At 43.1% G+C, this 25,238-nt stretch overlaps 4 protein-coding genes across 6 annotated transcripts; 1 reads left to right on the top strand and 3 right to left on the bottom strand.

Moving 5' to 3' along the window:
• The first annotated feature begins 720 nt into the window (after positions 1 to 720).
• On the top strand, positions 721 to 10,576 carry AMY3 (alpha-amylase-like 3). The gene is made up of 13 exons (XM_078572762.1): positions 721 to 1,165; positions 1,282 to 1,418; positions 1,566 to 1,620; positions 1,695 to 1,817; positions 2,089 to 2,203; positions 2,501 to 2,850; positions 4,200 to 4,909; positions 5,652 to 5,841; positions 6,259 to 6,365; positions 6,662 to 6,911; positions 7,680 to 7,802; positions 9,404 to 9,571; positions 10,293 to 10,576. The coding sequence occupies exons 1-13, from the start codon at positions 878 to 880 to the stop codon at positions 10,446 to 10,448; spliced, it is 2,772 nt and encodes a 923-aa protein (XP_078428888.1). The 5' UTR covers positions 721 to 877; the 3' UTR covers positions 10,449 to 10,576.
• A 72-nt stretch (positions 10,577 to 10,648) lies between these two features.
• LOC144701076 (isochorismate synthase 2, chloroplastic-like) lies at positions 10,649 to 14,683 on the bottom strand. Its single transcript, XM_078572765.1, has 15 exons — positions 14,389 to 14,683; positions 14,077 to 14,271; positions 13,338 to 13,564; positions 13,120 to 13,237; positions 12,914 to 13,030; positions 12,655 to 12,801; positions 12,506 to 12,580; positions 12,345 to 12,413; positions 12,069 to 12,187; positions 11,937 to 11,994; positions 11,743 to 11,853; positions 11,551 to 11,635; positions 11,279 to 11,376; positions 10,949 to 11,041; positions 10,649 to 10,829 (listed from the first exon to the last, which is right to left on the bottom strand). Exons 1-15 carry the CDS (start codon positions 14,527 to 14,529, stop codon positions 10,719 to 10,721), a joined length of 1,764 nt encoding a protein of 587 aa, XP_078428891.1. The 5' UTR covers positions 14,530 to 14,683; the 3' UTR covers positions 10,649 to 10,718.
• A 34-nt stretch (positions 14,684 to 14,717) lies between these two features.
• LOC144701075 (FACT complex subunit SSRP1-like) lies at positions 14,718 to 19,965 on the bottom strand. Of its 2 annotated transcripts, none has more exons than XM_078572763.1 (15): positions 19,766 to 19,965; positions 19,264 to 19,449; positions 18,869 to 18,974; positions 18,510 to 18,646; positions 17,941 to 18,024; positions 17,563 to 17,657; positions 17,369 to 17,477; positions 17,206 to 17,292; positions 16,222 to 16,314; positions 15,956 to 16,153; positions 15,747 to 15,892; positions 15,512 to 15,656; positions 15,192 to 15,443; positions 15,030 to 15,108; positions 14,718 to 14,951 (listed from the first exon to the last, which is right to left on the bottom strand). In XM_078572763.1, the coding sequence occupies exons 1-15, from the start codon at positions 19,817 to 19,819 to the stop codon at positions 14,839 to 14,841; spliced, it is 1,884 nt and encodes a 627-aa protein (XP_078428889.1). In that variant the 5' UTR covers positions 19,820 to 19,965; the 3' UTR covers positions 14,718 to 14,838. The 2 variants fall into 2 exon arrangements, with proteins under 2 accessions (XP_078428889.1, XP_078428890.1); XM_078572764.1 differs by having other exon boundaries at positions 19,264 to 19,625; positions 19,766 to 19,930.
• Positions 19,966 to 20,341: 376 nt separating this feature from the next.
• LOC144701077 (serine/threonine-protein kinase PBL34-like) lies at positions 20,342 to 24,069 on the bottom strand. 2 transcript variants are annotated; one of them, XM_078572767.1, is made up of 6 exons: positions 23,357 to 24,069; positions 22,529 to 22,869; positions 22,308 to 22,443; positions 21,544 to 21,680; positions 21,347 to 21,470; positions 20,342 to 21,006 (listed from the first exon to the last, which is right to left on the bottom strand). In XM_078572767.1, the coding sequence occupies exons 1-6, from the start codon at positions 23,517 to 23,519 to the stop codon at positions 20,471 to 20,473; spliced, it is 1,437 nt and encodes a 478-aa protein (XP_078428893.1). In that variant the 5' UTR covers positions 23,520 to 24,069; the 3' UTR covers positions 20,342 to 20,470. The 2 variants fall into 2 exon arrangements, with proteins under 2 accessions (XP_078428893.1, XP_078428892.1); XM_078572766.1 differs by having other exon boundaries at positions 21,544 to 21,683; positions 23,357 to 24,068.
• Positions 24,070 to 25,238: the final 1,169 nt, after the last annotated feature.

Here is a 25,238-nt window from a genome sequence, read left to right as displayed (position 1 = left end):
GTCCAAGTCAGTAAATGATAGAGTAGATCACGTCGTCCTGACGGAATCACCCGACAATTTCGCTAGTTTTGTTTACGATTCGGTTGTTTTGAGCCCAAGGATGATCGATTTTAACGCCGATTGTTTGCGGAAGAACAGTTGGATCGGAGGCAGATCCAAGCCAGTCAATTATAGAGTAGATCGCGTCGTCCCCTCGGTATCAGCCGATAATTTCGCCAGTAGGATGATCAATTTCAACACCGATCGTTTGCCAAAGGAGATTAGGATTGGAGCCAGATAATTTCGCTGGTTTTGACATGGATTTAGTAGATTTCTTGAGCCCTAGGATGATCGATTTCAATTTTCAACGCCGATCGTTTGCAAAAGGAGATTGGGAGTGGAGCCAGTTAATTTAGCAAGTTTCGACAAGGATTTAGAAAATTTCTTGAGTCCTAGGATGATCGATTTGATCTCCGATCGTAGAGAAAGTCGGATTTGGAGGCGGATGAGGCGGTTTTCAAATGAGATTGGCGCGTCTGATGATGGAAATCCCGGTTCTCCTGCAGTCACGTGAGGACACGTGGAAGGGAGGCGAGGAGAAGAGAGGCGGCGATGGGGCCTCCCCGAAGTAGGGAACGGATGAGGACGGAGGATCGAAGAAAAGGTTAAAAGCGCAGCGGGGACCGCCAAGAAAAAATCCCAACCCTACGTAAAAAAGGCACCTGAGTATCTGATCTATCCTTACTTGTGCGCCAATTTTAACGTATCGGATCAATCGGGGGAAGCTCTATCGCCATTAATATCAGCCTTCCTTTTCCTCCTCGCCTTCATTCCTCGCTTTGGCGGTCGAATTTCTCGCTGATTTCCTCGCTGGCCCTCTTCGTTGGATCGGTTTCCCATGTCGACGGTGCGGCTTGAGCCGCTGCTCCATCGATCTCGGCGGGAGCGCTTCAGATTCCGCTTTCCCCATGATCCCAAGAAGGGGGGCAGGGCCTGTCGATTGGGCTACTTTCACAAGGCAACGTCGATTGCTGGGCCTGCGGGGTGCCTTCTCTGCCGCCATAATCCTCTCAGGGTTCGTCCGATCATGGCGGGGCTCACCGAGACTCCAATTGTGGAAGCTGCCGACGCCGATAACCTCGACGTTCTGTTCAAGCGGACGATTCCTTTGACGAGAACGAAGACGGTAGGAGAAAGAATAGTCGTTTTGTCTTTTTTTTCCACTCATTTCTTTAGATTTTCTCGGTTCGTTTGCCTATTAATCTTGTTTATTGAATAAGCTTGCGAGCTTTGATGTCTCAGGTGGAGGGTAAAGTCTCGGTGAGGCTGGATAAAAAAGGGGAAAAGGGGGACGGCTACCGGCGCCTGATCGTTCAGTGTAGTCTAGAAGGAAAGTGGATTCTTCATTGGGGCGTGACGTACATCGAGGAGGCGGGCAGGTAGGCTCCCCGACATGAGGTGTTCCTTTTTTAGTCGTCTGATACTTTTAAATTCCCTCTTTAATTCGATTAAATTATCACAGATTGGGCAGGATTCCTTTTATTATTCATGGAATTTTTGAAATTTTATTATGTTTTTAATTTTAGTGAATGGGATCAGCCTCCTCCTGAGATGAGACCGCCGGGTTCTGTTCCCATAAAGGTAATGTTAGCTTCTCATCCCACTCTCTTAGATTCTTTGATGTCTTTATTTATCACTTGCCCGTTATGCCTCAGGATTACGCAATTGAGACGCCGTTGAAGAAAATTGCTTCTGCGTCAGCAGGAGAGATGCTTCACGAGCTACTGATTGATGTGAAGCCCAGTCTATCTATTTCTGCAATTCATTTTGTACTAAAGGTGCATTATTATTTACTTTTTTCTGCAATAACCTCGTAGACTGGGTCGTCAGATTGTTTGTTTTGAGCCTCTTATGGTCTTCATTTGTTCGTCATGACCTTGCCTTTGCATTTTCCTGGACCTTCACTCTCACCTCGCATCAAACAGGCTCACTGTTTGATACGTGACTTAGATATCGAATATTATGCATTTGGGTTGTAATAAATGTTAACTTCCATCGTAATGGCGGCGCTTATGCATTTTCTTATACATTTATTCTATCGCTATGTAGGACGAAGAAAGGGGAGCGTGGTATCAGTACAAAGGGAGAGACTTCAAAGTTCCTCTCCTCGTTTGGGAAGATGATGAGATCGTCAGTGGGGAAACTGGCTTCAGCATTTGGCCTGGTTTTTGTTTTACTTTAACCCTTTTGCTCGGAATCATTTTATTATTACATTCCTAACTCCCACCTTAGAAATAGACAACGCAAGAAATGAAGCCGTTATATTTTTTCCTACCTCCGCTTGATGCCTTGCAGGATCCTTAGCTTATGCCGTGGAAAGGTTCTCATACTTAGTCTTGAGTTTATTTCAAGAGTGTTGATCTTACCCTATAAAATAGCAAGTTTACATTTGTCTCTATTTGAAAAAAACCCCTCCTAAAGAAACGTTAGGCTCATAAAAAATTCACGCTTTTTTTTTCAGGGTCTTTCAGCCAAATATCGAACTTACTTCTTAAAACAGATGGGTCGGCGACGAAGGTGGATGAGAACGAAAAAAATGATGCCAAAAAAAAAGTTAATCTTCTTGAAGAGTACAGTGAGGAGTTTCCAATTGTGCAAGAGGAAACAGTTCAGAATCGTCTCACAGTTTGTGTGAAGAAAAGCGACAAAGAAGATCGAAATATAGTCCATTTTGACACCGATATTCCTGGCCACGTAGTTGTTCACTGGGGAGTTTGCAGAGATGAGAATAGAAACTGGGAAATTCCATCACCCCCACACCCTGTGGGTACAAGGGTATTCAGGGGAAAGGCTTTACAAACATTACTCCAGGTATGGGACCTCAATGTTATCATTAACTGGATTATTCAAGAGTCGTTCAATGTTGCGCTCTTTTTCTAACGTGTCTGTATCGTTAATCAGGGTGTAATAATGGTTAATTTGGTTTAGACAGCCAACAGATCGTTGGTCTATTAACTTTGGTTTGGAATGTCGTCAAATTAAGGTTTTTCGTTGATCTTTTGGATACTCCACGCACAAAAGTTTGACTATCGAGCTCCTTTTAGTCCGTAGTTGGCTGAATAAGGAGCTCACTAGTTTTAATTCGTGAAACTGAAAGTTTCGGTTACTAGCTTAGAGAGTTCATGCCTTCGGAAATCTTTTCTCAAAAATTTCTCGGTAGTTCTGAAATATCTCCATGTGAAATTGGTCGATATTACGAAGTAAATTTGATGGATATAAACATAGGTTTACTCGAAGCTGTACTAGGATGCAAAGTTTGAGTTATTTGAATATCTCGTGCCTTTGGGTTCCTGTACTCGTAATGATTCACAGCGAGAAACGTAATGACCCAGGGATGGGATTCAGTTTGAATAGAGTACATAACCGTGAAGAGGAATTGACGAAACCTTGGGTTAAGGTTTTAATCTTCCATGTACCAGGGACGATGAAATTCGGATTAATAAATTCAATGTTTTTAAAATTTTCTGAAAGGCAATGAATAGGTGGAAGCCATCGTACGCAGCTGACGATGGGCTTTCTCTTCTGATATTGTAGGATTAGTATTAAAACATGGTTGCCTGAGGAATCTGAAAAATGAAGAAATAGAGAAACGGGAAGATTGTATTCCCCATCAAACAGAGTGCTGTGTAATGGCTCTTGCAACGAATATTGATTTAATTACATGCGTTGACGTGGATTTATGCTTGGGGTCTCTGTGTTTAAATCTTGTATGGTGGCTCTCATCCTCTATGTTTTCATCGGTTCATGCTCCTTATTTCTTTATTCAGCCGAAGGGTTTAGCCGTATATCAGAAGTTCTGACTATTACGAAGTGATATTTTCTCACCAAAAAGATGTTCACGTTGAACCATCTACGTGGAAGAACATTTCCGCGAATTCATGGCCAAACCTCATTCCTGTTGCATCCTAACTTGCGAACTCTATATGACACATGCACCTATGTCAATCAATCTTCACTTTTTACGTACATTTTCTTGCTACGGTAGGGTTTACCCTCTTATGTATATCCTATGTGGTATGTTAACTTGTTCCCTTTGCACGCATGAATCAATATTTAAAAAATTAATTCACGACCTGGTTCGTTTATTGCTTTTTAAACGTTTTATTTCGCTGAGGATGAGAAATCCTTCTTATTTGTTGTTGGTCAAATCTTCTCTTCAGCCAAAAAAAAATGAGAGCGGAAATTGGGGGGAGTTCCCCGTGGATTATGATTTTTCATGCCTGCATTTCGTACTCAAGCTCAACGAGTACAACTGGTTGAATGATGTGGGCGATGACTTTTATATCCCTCTTTTAACTGAGAGTAGCATGCAAGCTAAAACGGTTCTCGCTGATCAAAAAGAGCTTGTATTCTCTACTGAAGAGAAAATTTTAAGAGAAGTTGCGGATGCAGTGGCTCAGGCATCTACAACAGATGTGACGATGGATCAGGAGCTAGAAACTGTTTCTTACACCGATGACATCATAAGTGAGATTAGGAGCTTGGTGACTGACATCTCTGCCGAGAAAGGTAATATCACCAAGAGTAAAGAAGCACAGGAAAACATTCTTCAGGAAATTGAAAAACTGGCAGCTGAGGCCTATGGCATTTTCAGAAGCTCAATTCCAGTGTATGTTGAGGAGCCTATTTCTGATTTAGAACTGCTGAAGCCACCAGTACAGATATCTTCTGGAACAGGAACTGGTTTTGAAATTCTTCTTCAGGGATTTAACTGGGAATCTCATAGAACTGGAAAATGGTACACTGAGCTCTTCGCCAAAGCTGAGGAAATATCTGCGATGGGATTCACGACAATATGGTTGCCGCCTCCTACAGAATCTGTGTCGCCTGAAGGTTACATGCCGAAGGATTTGTACAATTTGAATTCACGGTATGTTGACAATGCTGTTTTGAAATAATTTTGTGCTGCATGTTGACAAAATTTATTTAATCTTTTTTCAGCTGACAAAAGACGTTGCATTATCCCTATTTGTCTTGTTGAAATTGTAATATTTTTTAGTACCGTGCTATTTTGGATATATAACTGTGGGAGGTGTGCATATGCCTGCAAATCAGTCATATTTCTATGGGATCAGGAATCAGTTTTTTCCTGCGAACTGTTTATACTGTATTTTAGTGCCAAAACAGTATTTTTTCCATCAAGGTCTTACGAGCTGCGGGAGTTTTTAAGTCTTGAGAGCTGCAGAAGTTTCTAAAGAAAGAAACATAGATTTAAGAATGTTAGGGAGTCTTAGCACTCTTAAATCATATTACTTGATGCAGTGATATGATGCGTATGTCTCCCCATAAAACACTGGAAAATTAACGAGAGGAGCTTTGTCGTGTTTGTTGAACTTCCGCTACTGTATTCTATCATGTAATGTGATAGTATCTCTCAGTGTAGTAAGTGATGTTGTTTCAATGGGTTTGTGGCATCTTGTCATATTCACTTTTGTAAGCAATTCTTGCATTAAAGAGAAGCCTGCCTCCCATCGAGAAAAGAGACAGATGCTTATATGCACCAAATACAGTTATGCGTCCAGTGATGTAACGTTTGGGAAATTCTAAAACTAAATTCTATGCTTCGTAGATACTGGTCATTCATATTGACATGTTAGTGTGGTATATATCAGATACGGAAACATCGAAGAGCTGAAGAGCCTTGTCAAGAAGTTTCATGAAGTGGGGGTCAGAGTGCTTGGTGATGTTGTCCTAAATCACCGTTGTGCTCATGCTCAAAATAGTAATGGCATATGGAACGTCTTTGGCGGCCGTTTGGCATGGGATGATCATGCTATTGTGTCAGATGATCCCCATTTTCAGGTACTTGTTTGGTCGGTTCAAGTTACATTTTTTTTTAAAAGAAAAGAGGGAAGATCAGCAGCGAGCAGTTATCACAACCCGAATGTAATAATATTTATGAACGAGAAATTGATCTTGGGGGTGAAGTTCCTAGAATCACTTATCTCGTTTTGTCCACAGTCGGATACGTTTCTACTTGTGGTTTGAACCTCTATTTCATTATAATAGGGTCCAGGGGCTGTTTACATAGTAATTTTTATGATGTTACCCATTTAGAACCTGAAAGAAGATTTAACTTAATTATCCGCTGTTAGTAATGACTCATTAAATGCTTTTGGATTCTATTAGCACCATAAAAAGGGACTCATGCGTTGACGTTATTTTCTCACTCTTTTCTATAAAAATGGTTTTTTTCTCAGTACTTCTTGTTCTCTGCAGGGTAGGGGCAATAAAAGCAGTGGAGATATTTTCCATGCTGCTCCGAATATTGACCATTCTCAGGAATTCGTGCGGACCGATATTAAAGAATGGCTCCATTGGCTTAGGTACAAAGCGGGTCATGACGTTTATTCTCTTTTTATTAGACTGTTATGATGCCATCGTTTTTGAGGAACACATCCTACGAAAAGTTAACTATCCAATGGATATTTCTAAAAAGTGTCTCTGGGAATCTCAACTGTATATTGGAGGACGTTTTTATTTTCAACCCTTTGTTTTTTAGTCTCAACCCCTAGTGTAAACTGTATATTGCGTCATTTAGCACTTGCCTTGCATTTTATTTTCCACTCTCGTGTTTTCCATTCGTCAAATAAAATGTTATTTTATGATTGACTTTTTTCAGGGAAGAAATTGGATACGATGGTTGGAGATTAGATTTTGTTAGGGGCTTCTGGGGAGGCTATGTTAAAGACTACCTGGAAGCGAGTGAACCATACTTTGCGGTTGGAGAATACTGGGACTCGCTGAGTTATACGTATGGACAGATGGACTACAGTCAAGACGGCCACAGACAAAGAATTATCGATTGGATCAACGCTACCGGAGGAAATGCAAGCGCATTCGACGTAACCACCAAGGGGATTCTTCACGCTGTAAGTTTGTTATCTATTATTTTTCAAGGCGTTCGTCTTTATTATCTTCGTTGCTGGAAGTTAAAACTTATTTCCCTTTTTTCTGATCACTCATTAGGTCTCTTTGTGACGATACATTAATATTTTATTCTACCGGTTTGGATGTTAAAACACTAAATATTACTTGTTTGGATGGCTTAGTTTGGATCACTTCATTTTTTGCGACATTTTTATCTCGTATTTATCTCCAACCTCTCTTTCTTTTTCGCGAATCCAACATTTTTTTTTCGGCCGCATTTTTACTTACCTTAGGTCTTTCTTTATGGTTGACCACAGAAAAACTTGACTTAGTGGTGTGGTCATGACTTCAAGCAAAAAAATGTTTGCACAGATAGTGATGATATAAAGGCTGACCTAGTTTCATGCCCATTAATTGATGCCATAAAATCACTAGAAACATCCGAACCATTTGAATTGTACAAATGAGTTTAGGTGACCAGAACATGCATCCATGAGACATAAGATCTTCTCGTGTGAAACTTACTACTTGTGACTTAACAATAAGGAATAGAGTACAATTGATCAACTATATGTTGATGAGGAATTCATTCCGACTGATTTCTCTCCAGATCAACTATTCACATTCTAAAAACTCAATCTCACTTCATGCATAGAAAGACATCATATTTCTCTGCGGCCGGGTTGAACTACTTTTCCGATTGGATATGAGTCCAATTCAAGGTCCACTTCAGGGTTTCACACCTCACTGTTTTGGGCAACCTATTGTAGGCTTTGGAGAAATGTGAATATTGGAGATTATCAGATGAAAAAGGAAAGCCTCCTGGCGTGATAGGATGGTGGGCATCCCGTGCCGTCACGTTTATAGAGAACCACGACACGGGCTCTACTCAGGTTTGCTTCTTGCGATGAATCTTTCCATTACTCATATTTTTTGGTCTTTTTTTGATTTTTTTTTAAAAAATTCAAATCATACATCATGGGTGTTAGTTTTATTTGAGGTCCAGTACATGTCACATTGTTTTTTTACAATAACTTGCAATAGTTTGATCTTTCTTCAAATTAAATCGTAGAGTTCAGTTTTTTTTTCTTTTTTGAAGAAACAAATCACAGAGATCATGGATGTTACATTTATTCGTATATTGATAAAAGTAAGCCTTGTTTTCGACACTTTCACCTTTCAGCGACCGATTCTTAAACTAATTTGAAGACTCGCTTCTTTAATTTCTATGTGGGAATGAAAGAAATCTGATTTCTGAAAACATATGTTATCCGGGTAGTATCTATTTTTCAGCCTTCAACTTTACAATCATTACCTCATTTTCTTTGGTCCGCTTTTAATATAAATAACTATATGCATGATTAGTAATAGATATCGCTATTCACTCTGACATACACTTGCCGGTTGGCAGCCGGTTCGCAAGAGAGACTGAAAATCTTCAAATTGTTTGTTCATCGACGAATCCTTTTAAATGTGTTTTTTAAGAGAACAATTTTCTCCCGAAATCAATAGCTAGTCTTATTTGAAGAAAACTTCAGATGTCGGTATTAATTCCAGTGTTTTGACCTTTCTTGCTGGTAGCCTGTGAGATGAAAAATCTCCAACCTCCTAACCAATTAAAGGATTCCTGTTAAGTGTGAAATCCGATGACTCTGAACAAACAAAAACATTTGGAAAAGACTCATGATTATCCTTATCCTTCTAAACGGTTTGTGATCAGCACACCCTGGTGATAAAACATGAAAACACAGTGCAAACAAGATCTTTCAGCCACATTATCAGAGTTTCTTTTTTAAAATATAAAAGGGATGAACACCCGACTAATCGGTGAACCTCCCATCAGGGCCTCACAGTCCCATCCCTTACATTCCGATCAATCAAAATCTCCCTCCTGTCGCTCTCCGGAGATACTATCAGAAGTTGACAGTTAGACCCTTCATATTAGTGAAATTCGGATGGTGATGTTATACATAATATATTCCTGTAGTGATCTTGTACATAATTGATCGACACGCCTTGTGTTCCAGCTCTTTGATGATGCCCAACACCGCAAAATGATCCACTCTGGGATATCTTGATCTTTTCCCTTCTCGAGTGTTTTACATCAACGCAAAATGATCGAATACCTGTTTTTCGATCCAACCCGAGGAATTTTTCGTTTTTGAGATTAACCACCTCAGGTGTAGCTGCCTCAAGTATTTGCGGCGACAAATCTTACATCGACGGCCAAACAAGATATACATCAAACAGCTTTTATATTTTTAAAAGTACCTTGGCGTTTAAAGAGAGATAGATTCTCTTTCCTTTTGAGGGTTTTTTTTCAGGTTTTGCTTACCCTGGACCTTCATGCCTGAGCTCTCTTCGGAGACCAAGGACAGTCATTTGAATGGGAAACAAACAGAGAGAGAGAGGGAGAGAGAGAGGAAGATGGTTTAGGAGGATAGAATTGATATCAAAAATCTGGTCGGGTTAATAATAAACTTTAAATGTGCAGGGCCACTGGAGATTTCCTTCGGGGAAGGAGATGCAGGGGTACGCCTACATACTGACTCACTCTGGAACACCCACCGTCTTCTACGACCACATCATCTCCCACTACCAGCACGAGATCGCCACCTTGATTGCTCTGAGGAACAGAAACATGCTCCACTGCCGAAGCACCGTACGTCCTCTTGCCCTCTCTCTCTGTCTCTCTCTCTCTCTGTCTCTCTGTCGCTCTCAATCATGGGTTAATCGATAGATGACGGAATGTGGCAGACGGAAAGGGACTGGTAGGCTTTCCTGTCATTCCGTCATAGAGTCTGCAGTTTCGCTCTGTTCGGTTCCCACCCTGTTGGGATTAAACGGAACAGATGATGGAACAGCCGTCCAGTCATACCGGGACGGTTTTTCATCCCATCCAGTTCTCCCTGGACGAATTTTCGTCTCGAAATTCATCCCGGACGAAAAAAACCCATTTTGTATTTTTAATATATTAATATAGATTTTTTCAAGTTTTTTAGGGAATTACTTAGGAGATAGAATGCAAAGGGACATATGTACAATTACTTCTGAGTGACGTCCATTTGCACTCACGTAAAAATACAGAGACTCTGATGCAAATTGTCATTGCGAGATCACGCGGCAACATCTCAACCGTCGGATGTGAATCCGGTGGTTTTCCGTCCAGATTCGTCGGTCCATCATCTGAGACCTCCAGACGAACGGTTTTTCCGTCCCACGGGACGAAAACCATCCCGTCCAGTTGTCCATGGGACGAATTTTCGTCCTGAAATTCTTTCGTATCCTCGGACGGGTCGATTTTTTCGTCAGGGGGCGAAAAGATCATCCCGTCCGTGTCCCTGCACTACATGGGTGTGTTAACCGAGACTTTGGATGTGCAGGTGAAGATAAAGAAGGCGGAGAGGGACGTATACGCAGCCGAGATCGACGAGCGAGTGGTGATGAAAATTGGGCCTGGGTACTACGAGCCGGAGGGCCCGCAGAACTGGTCCGTCGCCGCCGAGGGCTACGAGTATAAGATCTGGGAGGCCGCATGAGCTTCCTAGCTATTCTAAACTATATTATATTTCTCCCTATTATATTATACAGGGGGTCCGAATAAGGAGCGACCAACTCCTCTGGCCATTCATCCTTTCCATTTTTATTTCATCTTTTTTTTTTTTCATTCTTCATCCGTTGTTTGGAATCAATAATGCGAGGGACCGCCCAGCGAACTTCGTATTTAACTACCACAACAGACTGGAAGGTGGATGGATAAATAGATGGGTAGATACATAAATAGGTAGATGATTAAGTGTAAGTTTGGGTTACTTATCTGCACAGGGAAGGGGCTTCTCTGAGCCTCTCCGGCGCTCCCGCCGCATTTCTGTTCTTCGCTTCGTCTTTTGATTTTCCTCGCACTGAAGAAGTCTCGTAAACTGCACCATTCTTGAAATTTTAGTAAATATTATATATTATACATCTCTAGAGAGAGAGAGAGAGAGAGAGAGAGAGAGAGAGAGAGAGAGAGAGAGAGAGAGAGAGAGAGAGAGAAGACCTGGGAGGCTTTCAGATCAACTTCCGCCCACTCGGAGGAGGAGATGGTTCCCTCGACGATCCCCGCTCCCGCGTAGATCAGCGCGCCGAGCCCCTTTAAAAAATGATTTAGATTTTTTTAGGGTCATTTTCTGGCCTATTTTTCTTGGAAAATGGGGGAAAATTAAACAAGCTATTTCTCAGCTGAGGATATATAAATTGTACGGTTTGTTCCCGTTTTCTGACCAGAAATATCGGGTCTACGTCGGAATTTCGTGCAATTTAACCGGCCCAGAAACATATGAATTATTAAATAATTACCAGAAAATGTCAACTATTGAAAACCGCCAACCTTTCCCACCAGGGCAGATCTGATGCCAACGGCGAATTCTGCCTCCTCCCCCCCAAACCAGCCCACTGGGCCGGCGTACATCCCACGGTCAAAGGCCTCTGCAAAAAGTCAACGCCCATGAATGAAAAATTCAACGACCGTGTTCATCCTTCCTTGAAAAATACGTCCCAATCGAAGCCGACTTGGAATTTCCGTCGACGAAAAGTAAACACAAAAAAAATTATTTCCCAAAATTTTTAAAATTCAGAGCCTGAAAATGTAACTTCACCCACCGTTCTCGGCTATGAATCTGCGCGCCGCTTCTGCCGGCAATCCGCAAACAGCCGGCGTGGGATGGAGATGAGTCAACAGGTAAAACTGCCCAAAAACTTAGCGTCAGTATCGTTCTAAGATGGATGCAAAATTTCATGCATCTGGCAAGAATTTACGGTTCTCTTTTAATTTTTTTTTTTTGGATTATTTACTTCGTCTTCTTCGCGCTTCAGCCTGCCGGATAACTGAGCGCAGAGATGTTGCACGCGCGGTAGCTTCCTTATCGTCTTGGTTGATTCCACGCGAACCTCGTCGCACAAGGCCTGCACGTGCGAATATTATCAAGATCAGAAACCATATGGTCATCAACATGAAGAACAAAGTTTAGGAACATGTTCGAGCTTGCCTCTAATTTCGCTTTGATACTCTCTCGCACGTAGGAGAACTCCACGTCATCTTTGGAGCTGCGGCGCGTTAATAACATCTATGCATTAAAATTTTATGTACTTACGTAAGGGATGAGAAATAAAACGCTTACCTGAATAATAAATCTTGTCTAATTTCAAGGTCTTCCTTCCATGTTCTTCCTCTGGGACGGGTCCCTGCCAATGCCTCGCTCCAGACTTGCAATTTTTCCTTGCGAAATAGCCGTTCTGGCTGTTACAGAAGCCAAAAAAAGGGGGAAAGTTTAATTTCTTTTTGTGTTTAAATATCATGTTCTGAAATCGTCGCAAATAGTTTTCGTTTATTTAGGGTAAAACTATTTGCGAAATTAAAAAGAAATCAGAAATTAGACGGAAAGGGCAGGACTGACGGTGTTGCCAATGAATGCAGGGCCTCCGGCTGGTTGAATACAGAACTGGTACGCCATCTTTCCTTCCATCTGTGCGAGAAAAACGATTACAAAATGGGCTTTTTTCTCAAGACGAAAAATAGCCAGAAAACGAGAATGTGAAAAAAGAAAATTCTTCAGACCTGTAAACATCCCAATAATGTTATGGGGTCGATTTCCATATCAGTGAGAATTCTAGTGTTTCTTGCCAGAACGACCTGGAGGAGTGGAAATAAATGAAAAAAAAATCAGAGAAAAACTAAAAATAGATAAATAAAAGATGACTTAATACCTTTTTTAGAGCAGAATTTTCTGATTTTATCATTTGCAATGCCTTCTTCACTGTAGTATCCCAGCTAGCCTTGCCTGGGGTGTGACTGCTGGCAACGATGGTAGCCGTGGGGACTTGCCTTTGAAGATTAGAGGAGGAAGGCAAAATCTGTTTCATGGAAAATACAAATTAGGAGAAATTTTTTAAAAAATAATAATAATATTACGCGTCACGAGTGAGGGGAACGAGGAAGAATATCAAGTGATTCCATCTTTCTCACCTGTCCCATTGTATTGAGCAGACTAGTCATGGCCTTTTCCCACGGCCAATGAAGACCATCATCCCAGGCTACATTAATGGCAAGCTTTGATCCTTCTTGAAGCTCATTTAATTCAACCTGCCATATGAATTCTGTAATTAAAAGGTACTTCAGCCTGGATAATGACCAAATGGGTTTTCTGTGTCGAAACAAGGGAAACGATTTACCTGCGGAATTGAGAAAAAGAATGAACCGAAGTGTTCCCATTCAGACGACACAGTAGTCGTGGCGTCGAACCGCAGAGCCCCGTAAGCGCGGATGGAAGGACAATCCTTTGAGAGGAACCTTCGCATCAAAGGGGTCAAAATTAGATCCTAATTAACTATTCAAGCGATAGTTTAAGATACGGAAAAAGAAAAATAAAAAAACAGAAGAGTAAGAGTACCTTCTAATGCACTTCCAGTCCTCGAAGGAGAAGGGTTGGTACTGGCGGAAGTAGACGGCCGATCCGACGCCGGCGACGCCGACCACTTCGTTCCATTCGGATCTAGCGGGTACGGGAGACCCGTCTTCGTCTGGGGCCCACCCTTCTCTTCCCGAGAAGAACACGCGGGGAAGAGTTTGCTGCGCGTGCATCCACGCCACGGCCTCAATTCTCTGCTGAATCGGCACCTAGAATCCCAGATCAAAGAAACCAGTTCAAACATCGCCCGGAATTTTAGAGATCTCAGCGAAACCTAGTTTGGAATAGATCGTTGGTAGTAAATCATACGGAAATGAATGAATGCGGAGGCATTAATGAAGATAATTTCGCCAAATCGAAGGTCGCTCTCACTTGAGATAGGAAGAATGAACAGCCTGGAGGGGTCAAGTGGTTAATGAGGGCGCAATTGGGGAGAATTGACAATTTAGGAAAGACGGATTTCTAAAGTGTTTCGCGCGTCAAAGGAAGGCGGGAAAGTCTGTCCACGGAAGAGGGAACCATCGCCGGCTGGACACCTGGCGATGGCTCATTGGACGAGCGGTCGAGGTTTCGCTGCGATGCGAATCCGCTTGCCATTGGCCAGGCTTGATCTCGATGAGAGAGAGAGGCGACTACTCTACTACTAATCGACGAAAGAAAAGAGTACGCAGAGCCTATCCTGATCTACACCGTCCATTCCGGTCGGATCGCCAGCTCGTACCTCGAGGCGGATGATGCCGGAGCGCGAATCCGGCGAGCTGCTTGCGAGCGCGGTCACCGCCGATCTGATCTCCGCCATGGCCGCCTCCGGCGACGACACCGCCGGAAGACTACTCGTCCGGCAAACTCGCGCATCGCGCTGCTCCTCGTTGATCCTCCCTCCGCAGCCGTTCATATAATGACAGCACCGAAGCCTCTGCGATCAGACATTTTCGCACGAGATCATTCCGCAGGTGAAAAACAACAAATCAACCGAAAAAAAACTCCGAATTACAAGAAATCAACACAATCAAACGCAAATAAGATCGCGTACCGTCACAGGATTCGTTCTCGCGCTGCGGAGCGAGTTCGGAGAAATTCTCTGGCGGAGGAAGACCGCCGGCGATGGCTGCGCTTGCCTTGCGAGATCAGAACAGAGGAACGACTTCATCACGCTCGCCGCGCCCTCCGCCATTGCCGATCTCGCCGGAGAAGACGAACCAGATCGGGAACTCGCACTGCTCGTAGCTTCTTCCGTCTCCTTCGCGCAACTGCCAGTCGTACGCTTTACGGGCTAACGACCTCCTTTTATAGTGGCATCTCAAACTCGGCCCATTAAGGTCGCGGCCCACACCGCCGCCCCTTTAACTGCGCAAGTCACCCTCAGATAATAAATCGTTGACTTTTTAAAAATCATGTCATTCACTGTAGACAGTTATTCCACCCTGGGATCCACGACTGCTGACTATTCTTCGTTGACTTATCCGCAGAGATTCTAGAAGGATCAGATCTTGCCACGTGGTTCGCCGTCCGCCGCCGATCTATACCCGGCCATCGCGGCCTTGTAGCGCTTCTGGTCGGCGCGGGACAGGGACTCGTACGGCTCCTTCTCGTCGGCTGGGATGCGCGACACGTGTCAGACAAAATCAACGGCTGGATGGGGTTCAAGGGGTTTAAGGGGAGGGGGTTTAAAACCTGTCATCTTGTTCCAGCGCTCGCCAAGTGCTCGACCGAGGTCCGTGAAGGCCATGGCGGGGTTCGCTTTCTTGATGTTCTGCAAGGAGAGGAAAGCGTCGTTTTAGGAGGATCTTCGAGGAGATTTGCGAGGAATTAATGGCGGAGGGAGGCAGCGCGCACGTCTCTCTCGGAGTTGGAGAAGAACATGAAGCCGGACATGGCCCTCTTCGGCGCGTCGGGGTCCTTCTTCTTCGTCTTCTTCGCCCGCCGCTTCCTCTTCTCCTCCTCGTTCCCTTCCTTGGATCGCCTCTTCGGCGCTGTTCTTGGAGCCGCAGGCGAGTTCTTCCTCTCGCTGTCGCTGCCGCTCTCGATCGCGTCGGAATCGTCCGTCGGCGATCCCCCGTCGTCCTTGTCCGCGACGAAATCCTCATCCTGGAGGAATTTTCCGAGAAATCGGAGGATTTCTTGCTGGAAATCGATCGATCGAAGGAGAAACGAACCTCCTCGTCGCTCTCGTCGTCCGCGGCCGCGCTCTGGATCCTCGCCAGGTGCGGATCGACGGCGTCGTCCTCGTCCTCCATCTCCTGCGGCTCGCCGTTGGCGTGCTTCCCTTCGCCGAGGTTCAAGATCTTCAACCCCTTCCCGCTGAAAACTCCGTCGAAGAATTTGAATTTGAATTCCGGTTTTGGCGGGAAACTGAAAAACGAAGAGAAAACCCGACCCCCTCCACCAAACCTGATGAAATTGAAGAGATTGCTGTACTCGCTCTTCTGGATGTTCCTGAACAGGTAATCCTGCTCGCTCTTCAGCTTGACGAAGAGATCGAAGTAGTGGACGCTGGTCGATCCCGCGCCGTGCCGCTCGAACTCCACCCAATCGATCTGAAGACGGAAAAAACAACGGAAAGAAGAAGATCGACGATCGCTCTTGTGGATGCAGATTACCTCATCATGGAGAATGAGAGTGGGCGGCTTGGGGAGGAAGAAGAAGCCCTTTTCTAGAGGGTAGAGCAGCCCGTCTTCGGCCTTCAACGACGATTTCACCGCGAATCCGTCGTGGGAGCTTCGGAATTTGCCCGGCCTCGTCACCTTCGCGCCGGATAACCCGCGAAGAACAACCGCGAAGACCTCGTGGATCAATCCCTAGAAGAAAATCAGATCAGAGCTCGAGGATATCAACGGCGATCGTTGATTTGTACGAAGGTGCGTACCTTGTATGATGGTTCTAGCTTGTCCTTGTACTTGCTGGCCAGCAGCTCTTTGCTCAGCGCCAAATTGCTCTCGATCACGTAGTCCGTCTCGAACTTCACGCAAGGAATCAAGTATGAATTCGCCTTCTTCATTTCATGATCTATCGATTTACATGCCCATTTTGTCATCCATCGAAAATGAAATGCGTGATCGGTCAAAGTGTGATCACGCCCATTTCATAATCTATCTATAATGTATGAACTTAGATGTTACCCGTTTCATGATCTACAGAAATATATGAACTTGAAGCCACACATTTCATGATATATAGAAATCTATGAACTTGAAGCCACACATTTCATGATATATAGAAATCTATGAACTTGGACGCTATCCATTTCGTGATCTATAGAAATCTATGAACTTGGACGCTACCCATTTCATGATCTATAGAAATATATGAACATGAACGCTGTCCATTTCGTGATCTATAGAAATCTATGGACTTGGACGCTACCCATTTCATGATCTATAGAAATATATGAACATGAACGTTATCCATTTCGTGGATCTATTGAAATGTGTGAACTTGACGTTACCCCTTTCATGATCTATCAAAATGTATGAAACTTAGACATTACCCATTTCATGGATCTGTCGAAATGTATGAAACATGGACATTACCCATTTCATGGATCTGTCGAAATGTATGAAACATGGACATTACCCATTTCATGGATCCACTGAAACATATGAGTTTGATTCGAGCATTTAACAACTGCGCTTAAAGCTACAGCTTTAAGCGCTTGAATCTAACATGGTATCAGAGCCAGGTGGCAGGTTCAAATCCCAGAATCAACACACTGCGACATCCTGCTTAAAGAGGAAAAGCAGTGCCCTTGCTATCAGCTATAGCTTTTAGCACAGTTGGTAAGAGCGCAAATCTAACAGTATGAATTAATGCTAACCCATTTCATAGTAATTGGAGAAATACATCAACATACCTGCATGACGATATGCGGATACATGGTCTGGCCTTTACGGATGGGAGGATCCAGCGTGGCGACGACCAGAGTGTGAGGCTGGTTTGCCTGAGAAAACCGGGGTGAATCAGCAAGATAATAGTTTCCGAGGGGGGAATCTAGAAACATATTTTGTTTTCGATGCCTTGGGAAGGAGGAAGATGCGGACGATGCTGCTGTACTGTATCTTGAAGTCGTTTGCCTGCCCTTGTAATCGCAGGAACGAGAGATGAAGATCAATGCTGTAGCGACCCCTGAAGACAGGCAGAGAGAGAGAGAGAGGGAGAGTCAGTCTTCAACTAAATCTAGAGAGAGAAAGAGCTTTTTCAATGGCCAGACCTCGGAGTGAGAATGGCGATGCCCTCAAAAGTGGCAACGGCTTCTTCGCTGGAGGAGGCCACATCGGCCATTGCAGATATCTTCTCAAGGAACACCTGCTTTGGAATTTTGGGGCCAAAAAATTAATAAAAAGAGGCGTCCTCGGAGAAATGCAAAATAAAGGGCAGTATTTTGGTGTCCAAGGACGGGCTAGCCCACAAGGTTGAGGGCCTCATGGCATCATGGTTCGCTACAGGGGTAATTGGATAAGGGAGGGTTAGCTGTCTCCACATGTGACTCTGGGTGGTAACTGCTTTGTCGGGTGACCGCCTTAAATAACTTTTCAAAAAAAAAAGAGGAAATGACAGAGGGAAAGAAATAAGGTGCGGGAGATTTGACCTGGGCAGCAGGTCGATTCTCGTCTCCGATGAACTGGGTACTTGAATTTGGTACGTAGAAGCTCAGGTCCACCAAAGAATCTTTCTGGAAGGAAGGATCAAACGTTTATTTTTACAAAAGTAAGGTAATTTTGGGTTTTCTAAACTATGCCATGATGGAAAAATTGGTTTCTCCTTTTTTTTTCGAATCTAATGAATGTCGTGATGACGAATGGTCGGGTGGTGTGGTGCAGAAGTTCGGCCCGCGTGAGCCAATTTCTGACTGCCCCGGACCCCTAAAGTACAAACTGCTCATCACTGCCGTGCCACAGGACTATAGTTGACCAAAAAATTCAGCACAGTTAAGCCAAAAATAACATTTTGAAATGTCTTTGAAATATAAACCTGTTGAGTTCCTACATGAGTCATTTATTAATTTACAATTTTATTTTATAAGTAACTGATCAAAACTGCCCATTCTCTCTGGCCCAGCAGACAGTTCAAAAATTCAAACTGCACCGCACAATTGCCCAACGTCCGTGATCAGACCATTCCTAGTGGAGACTGGAAAAATAAAAGAAGGGGTTCAACCTCATTGGCTGCAGTCGTGTCATCGACATGAAGCTCAAGATAGACATCGGTTTTGCCTTGCAGCTGAGTCTGAGCCACATCCGCCAAGCATACCTCAAAAGCTTGTTTCGAGCCCACCATAAAAGTGAGCATATTTCCTGCCCAATTAGACCATAAATTTTTTTAATTTCGACATTTTTCATTTTATTGAGCAACAAAAAAAATGAATTTCAGTCCATGGGTCTCAGAAAAATATGAATTTTGATTGTTTTTCATCCTCGTTGGGATAATGCATCGAAAAAATAAATCTATGTTAAGCTGTCGTATTTTAAAAAAAAAAATATTGCTGAGAAGCAGAATTTAGAAGACACAAGACTGACCACTGATGTCGACGTCTCCCCAGTTTTGGCCACTCACAGCAAGCTGCTTCTCTTCCGTTGTTATTCCGAAGGTTTTTTGAATGAAGCTAATCAAATTGCCCACGTCCTTTTCCCGAGGGAAGAAAATTCAGTTACAGAATCAAATATTTTTGGCTACTACAAAGCAAAATATTAATTTCAGCTCCTGCACTCTTCACTAAAAAAATGCCGAAATGCAGGGAAGTTCAACTACAGAATATATTCATCTGAGGAAGAAGGAAAGTAATTTTCTTTAGAAATGATGCCTGCCACCCGACGGGAAGAAAATTTTTTGCAGGAATTTAAACTCGAAATCAACAGAAAAACAAGACCAAAGACAATTGACGAGAAAGAGATTCATAGGAAAATCGTAATACCTGTTCACGGAATCCTATAAATTTGTAGCAGAGACCGTCTTTGACCCGGACACTGAGCTGGTAGCCCCTTGGAACTTTCATCCATGCAGCTCCAGTAATCTCGTCTTTGTTGATGTCAACCACCTTCCCCCCTCCTTGCTTCTTCCAAGCGACTCCTCCTGAATGCACCCTGAGCTGGCCTGGGTTCTACAATCACTCCCAGAATTCAACAGGATGTACGCAATTAATCCCCAGTTGTTCTAATTTTAGTCCTAATTTTGCTTATGGAGTTCCCGATCTGATTTTTTCTACTCTGTTCTTCATCTTCTTCTGTCGGGAATAGATCTGGACTATACATCTGGTGAATCAAGCGCCGTGGGAAGCTTCGCAGACGAGTCGGAGATCGGCGAAATCGGGTCAGATTGAAGAAGAATCGGAGATTGAAATTTACAAAACTGGAAGAATCGTAAGAGAGAGAGCAATCGTAATTGGAAAAAAAAGGGGATTTTGATGCGGAATTCACCGTTCCGCCGCGACCGCCGATGAGGATATTGCTGAAAAGATGGCCATCCGACATTATCCTCGGTTGAAGGATGGCTCGCTGTACTTCCTTTGCAATTTTCCTGCTTAGTCCTGCTTCAAGATTGCAGCGATTTTTTCGCACTCTGGGAGATTAGCCAATTTCAGTTGACCTGAAGATAACAGTCAACTCCCATCTCTCTCTCTATGTATATGTATCTGTCTATCCATCTCTATCAATCTATTTCTGTGTCTTTCTCTCCGTCTCTCTTTATCTTTTACTATTGGTATTCCTTTCTCTCTCTATCTATATGTATATTAATCTGTCTATCTATCTCTCTCCCTATCTATTTATCTATCTATCAATCCTTTATTGTTACTTTCTCTCTCTATTTCTGTCTATGTATCTCACCCTCTTGGTCTCTGGTTCCTCTCTCTCCAACTCCGTCTCTAACTCTCTCTCTCTCTGTGATTTTTTTTACATGAATTTACTTTGGCATTTAAATTTCTTTATAAAAACGTATTCTCATGTAGATCCATATTCAAAACTGTGAATCCTAATTTTAAAATGGAATCAACATTTGTTCAAAGCTAGAAAAATACTTTCACTCCCTGCAAGAATTTTATATATCGTTTACCAGCAAGAATCTTAGACTTCGTCCGACTCAGTCAGAAACATCTCTGCCAAGGGGAAAAAGAATGAAGAAGGTCAACGGATCGGCTCTAAGGAGTGGCGTTGACTAAACGACTCCGTCGCCTGGTGGAAGGGAGACGGGAGGCCGTTATTAGAGAGGCTCCTCGCGTGCCGATGGGCTGCGTCTCTGGTCAATGATGTCTGCGGGCTGAGCCCCTTTCTGGAAGTCGAGCCGTTGACCTGAGCCGCCACGGCTCGCTGGGCCTGCATGCTCTGAAAGAAGTAGGAAGAGCTGGCCATGTCGTCGAGGTCGACGAGGGGCTTGAGGGCCTCCACCACCCGGCTCATCACGGGCCGGGCCTTGGAGTCCCGGGCCAGGCACCGCTGCGCCACCTGGGCGATCCGGTGGGCCCCTTTTATGGAGAATTGACCTTCCAGCCTCGGGTCAACCATCTTGTAGAAGCTCCGCTTCTCGCCTAGCTGCCCCCTCGCCCATTCCACCAAGTTGTGCTCTCCGTTTGGCCGGCTCTTGTCCATGGATCTTCGCCCTGTTAGCATCTCCAGAAGCACGACTCCGAAGCTGTACACGTCGCTCTTCAAGGTCAAGTGCCCTGGTCAATGCAAAGTAGCCCGTGAGCCAGAGAGATAGATACAGGTTGTAAATCAACATTCTGCCTAAATGTCGAGTAGATACGTAGCACCCTTGCTATCAGCTACAGATTTTAGCGTTAAACGCTCAAATTCTAACATGAAGGTCAGAGGAAATTGTTTTGGAAGTCAACATCCTGCTTAATGTTGAGAAACGAAGTAGTGCCCTTGCTATCAGCTATAGCTTTTCGCACAGTGGTATGTGCCCAAATTCTAATATATATATATATATATATATTGGAAAGAAAAATTATTAAAATTTGGGCCCAAATTCTAATAATATTGATGGATAGATGGGTTTACCTGTCATCACATATTCTGGAGCTGCATAGCCATATGTGCCCATCACGCGGGTGGAGACATGGGTGTTGTCTCCTTCTGGGCCGTCTTTTGCGAGCCCAAAGTCTGAGAGTTTGGCATTGTAATCCTGACGAGGCAAAGATATTTAATGAGAAGCGTGGGAAGAAATGGTAAAAATCCACCGGTTGGCTACTGCATACCGCGTCCAGGAGGATGTTAGATGTCTTGAAATCGCGGTAGATCACCGGACTCTCGGCTTCTTCGTGAAGAAATGCCAGACCCTTGGCAGCGCCTAGAGCAATCTTCACTCTTGCTGTCCACGGAAGCGGCTGAGACCCTTCTGTGTACAAAATGCAGGTATCATAGATCATAAATTGATGCCAGGAAGTCTATTAAGAGAGAGAAGGGATTTGAGAATTTGCGATAAAGATGGGGCTAGAGATAGAGAGGGGGATTGAGAATTAGATATAGAGATGTGGGGCTGAGAAGCAGAATTAGAATTAGAATAAGAGATAGAGATAGACATGGAGATTGAGATTGACATTGAGAATAGAGATAGAGATAGAAAAGGGATGGGGATATAGATGGGGATAGAGATGGAACGATAGAGATAGACATGGATGATTAGAAATGGTAGAAGATACATCTATACAACTAGAGGTGGAATTAGAGATAGAGATGGATAATTATAAATGATAGATGTACATATAGACAACTAGAGATGGAGATAGAGATATAGAATTATTGATCGAGAATTATAGATGAAGATAGAGATGGAGAAGTAAAGATAGAGAGAGATGGAGAATTGGAGATTGAGCTATAGAATAAGAGATGGAGACAGAGTCGATTTTAGATTCTAGAGAATAGAGAGAGAAAAAGTTAGGGATAGAGAGAGAGATGGCAAGAAAGAATATTTTCAGAGCCACCCAGATCTGCAAAAATGATCCAAGAGATAGCAACCTACTCCGGAAAAGGTGATTCTCCAGACTTCCCCGCGGCAAGAATTCATAGACCAGCAATCTGTGTTCATCTTCAATGCAGTATCCTATGAGTTTGACGAGGTTGGGGTGGAGCAGATCCCCAAGAAAGTTGACCTCAGCCTGAAAGGACAAACGTCCAAAAATCAAAGGACTGTGGAGCAATAAACCAGAAACAGTATAAGCCACTAAGCCAAGATTATCTCACCAGCCATTCTTTATGCCCTTGGATCCCATCATGGTTAAGTGTCTTTACAGCCACAGTGAGACCGGTGCCGGGCTTCACAGGGGCAGTTCCATTCTCCTCAATCCACCCCTTGAACACGCAGCCGAACCCGCCTTCACCAAGCAGGCTCTCTGGTCTGAAATTCCTTGTCGCCAATCGCAATTCATTGAAGGCAAACTTCCTCAGCCGTGATGTCACCTTCATAGCCTCTGAGAGCTTAGGCGCAGACGAAGAACTTGTTTCTGAGTTACTGGCGCTTGTGGAACCAGAGGCTACAGCAGGCATTGGCTGGTTTCCACTCCCTTCATTCTCTACTTTGCCATCTAAGGTAAAATAAACCAGATGACATATCTGAAGATTTGATCTTTGAACAGGGAAAGATTTCTTTGTACAAGACCAAAAAACTATCCCACGAGAATAATTATCGGCTGGTTTCCACTCCCTTCATTCTCTACTTTGCCATCTAAGGTAGAATAAACCGGATGACATATCTGAAGATTTGATCTTTGAACAGGGAAAGATTTCTTTGTACAAGACCAAAAAAACTATCCCACGAGAATAATTATTGGGTTTTGCCTACTGAATGAATAGAACAAAAGTCTAGAAAGAAGACAGGATCCCTTGTTCTAGGCTGTGCAATTATGAGAATGAGAAGGAATGCTTGCCAAAATGTACGATCCTTCTCAGAACATACCATAAAAAATCACAAAATTTGTCATCGATCTGAAATTTCATCATGAAATGAAACATCGCACTAGTTTTTAATGCAAGCCTGTGCGATGGAAAACAAAGAATAATTTTGAATTTTACCGGAATTGGGGCAGCCGTTGCTGGTCGAGGAGTCGACTTGGGATCTGGAAGGGATGCATCCAGAGAAGAAGAGCATGGCCCAGCATCCAATTTCTTCTTCTGATTTCTTTTTCTTTCTCTTATCCTTCGCCTTCCCTTTGTCTTCCCTTTCCTCAGCCACCATAGCAAACGAGTCGGTCCACAACCACGGCCAAAGATATCGTCTTCCCTCAAATCACCACCAACAAATCCACAATATTCCCCCTCCAACGATTAATCCTTCCAATTCAGCCGCAAATCTTCACGCTCCTTGGGAGAATTCTTCCAATTCAACAACTAATCTTCATTCTCGAGGGAATAATCCTTCCAATTCAACCACAAATCTTCATTATCAACGGAAGAATCTCCCCAATTCACCACAATTTTTCGGCCGAGGAAGCTTCCTTAGAATCCGCCGGAGCTGAAGAAGTCAAATCGGGGAGCGCTGGTCGGCGACGAAATCAGAAAAGGTATTCCAGATGCGGACGGCATCTAATAAACTTCGTCTGTGGTTCTTTGAGCGCACAAGAATAGATCAGATGATCTCGAATCGTTAGTCCCGATCCATCGCAGAAGATCGCCAACAACCTTCTTCCATCGTCGTTCTCAGTTTCTGCCATTCGAATTTCTCGATCGCGGCGTCTGCATTGAGAAGAAGAAGCTCGTTGGTCTGCTCGAACAGGAGATGAGGGTTTTACCACTGGTACAAACCATTGTAGTTAACGGTCCACTGAAACGGCTACAATTCCATCTGAATTGATCCTAACCGTCCATCTAATGTACCCAGGAGTCCATGGATCAGGCGGCTCTGGGATTTTTAAGGTTTTTAATTTGAGCACCGGGTGTAGGGTTGGACACTTAGGACTGGGGACCGTAGTAGGTCTGCCATTTTAGGGTGGACGGGTCAAGTTCGAATTCGTCCACTGGTCAATATCGGACCAGGACTGGAAGTAAATTATCAAATATTTATTTTATATGTTTTCGAGCTTCTCATCTTTGCTTGGGTTGCGACAACCCGGCACAAGTTCTTCGTCTATTGGACACTTCTTATTTATTTATTATACGGTCCTCCCTGAAGAAAAAGAGGTATGGAGAGAGAAAGACCTAGAGAGGGATATAGATGGAGAAAGAGGGGGAAGGAAAGGAAGTGAACGTGCATTTGTTACCAACATAACAAATGTAGGTTACATTGATGGTCACTTTTTCTTTGACATTCACCAATTGATCTGACCCGATCAAACCCGAACAAGACCAAACCAGAATAAGGGAATGTCGCCCGATGTGAATTTGTGTGAAAAATTGCGTCGCACCAATTTGCGCAAATTATTAGCCTTAAAGTGCATTTAAAAATTTCCAAAGTATTTAAATATACGTAATATTATCCAAACTTAGGGGCATTATGTTGCATATTTTAAGAACGTTGACATGCAATATTGTATTAATTATTTATGATCCAAACTTAGGAGCATTATATTAAACTTAAGTTCATATTTTATACTTGTTTAATTGCAAAAATATTTAAATATACGCAATACTATCCAAACTTGGGGGACTTATGGTTCATATTTAAGAACGTTGACATTCAATATTTTATTAATTATATATGAATCACAAATTATATTCATAATTATTAGATTTGACCGCCAAGTAGATAATATTTATAATATTATCTTAATTTAGGGACACTGTGATTAATATTTCAGGAACATTAGGTATAACATGAGCATGATGTGTTTTATAAAATATTTATGAGTCACAAATTATAATTATAATTATTGGATTTCACTGCTAAGCATATAATAATATAATATTTTAGAAGATTTATGTTTAATGTGGGCATGAAGTATTTTATTTAATCTCAATG

The sequence above is a fragment of the Wolffia australiana genome, chromosome 3, assembly GCF_029677425.1.
Source record: "Wolffia australiana isolate 7733 chromosome 3, ASM2967742v1".
NCBI lineage: Eukaryota > Viridiplantae > Streptophyta > Magnoliopsida > Alismatales > Araceae > Wolffia > Wolffia australiana.
Note: the sequence above shows the minus strand (reverse complement) of the source record. Positions and strands in the feature narration are given on the sequence as shown.

Excerpts from the sequence above, each read along its gene's own strand:
- AMY3 (XM_078572762.1), top strand. The coding sequence starts at position 878 with ATGTCGACGGTGCGGCTTGAGCCGCTGCTCCATCGATCTCGGCGGGAG. Across the intron at positions 1,818-2,088 it reads CAATTCATTTTGTACTAAAG|GACGAAGAAAGGGGAGCGTG; the intron begins GTGCATTATTAT and ends ATCGCTATGTAG. Across the intron at positions 9,572-10,292 it reads TGCTCCACTGCCGAAGCACC|GTGAAGATAAAGAAGGCGGA; the intron begins GTACGTCCTCTT and ends TTGGATGTGCAG.
- LOC144701076 (XM_078572765.1), bottom strand. The coding sequence starts at position 14,529 with ATGGCGGAGGGCGCGGCGAGCGTGATGAAGTCGTTCCTCTGTTCTGAT. Across the intron at positions 12,414-12,505 it reads CATTATTGGGATGTTTACAG|ATGGAAGGAAAGATGGCGTA; the intron begins GTCTGAAGAATT and ends TTTCTCGCACAG. Across the intron at positions 10,830-10,948 it reads TTGATCTGAAAGCCTCCCAG|TTTACGAGACTTCTTCAGTG; the intron begins GTCTTCTCTCTC and ends AGAATGGTGCAG.
- LOC144701075 (XM_078572763.1), bottom strand. The coding sequence starts at position 19,819 with ATGTCGGATGGCCATCTTTTCAGCAATATCCTCATCGGCGGTCGCGGC. Across the intron at positions 17,478-17,562 it reads ATCGCCATTCTCACTCCGAG|GGGTCGCTACAGCATTGATC; the intron begins GTCTGGCCATTG and ends GCCTGTCTTCAG. Across the intron at positions 17,293-17,368 it reads GCATCTTCCTCCTTCCCAAG|GCAAACCAGCCTCACACTCT; the intron begins GCATCGAAAACA and ends CGGTTTTCTCAG.
- LOC144701077 (XM_078572766.1), bottom strand. The coding sequence starts at position 23,519 with ATGGTGGCTGAGGAAAGGGAAGACAAAGGGAAGGCGAAGGATAAGAGA. Across the intron at positions 22,444-22,528 it reads AAGGGCATAAAGAATGGCTG|GCTGAGGTCAACTTTCTTGG; the intron begins GTGAGATAATCT and ends TTGTCCTTTCAG. Across the intron at positions 21,471-21,543 it reads CTAACATCCTCCTGGACGCG|GATTACAATGCCAAACTCTC; the intron begins GTATGCAGTAGC and ends TTGCCTCGTCAG.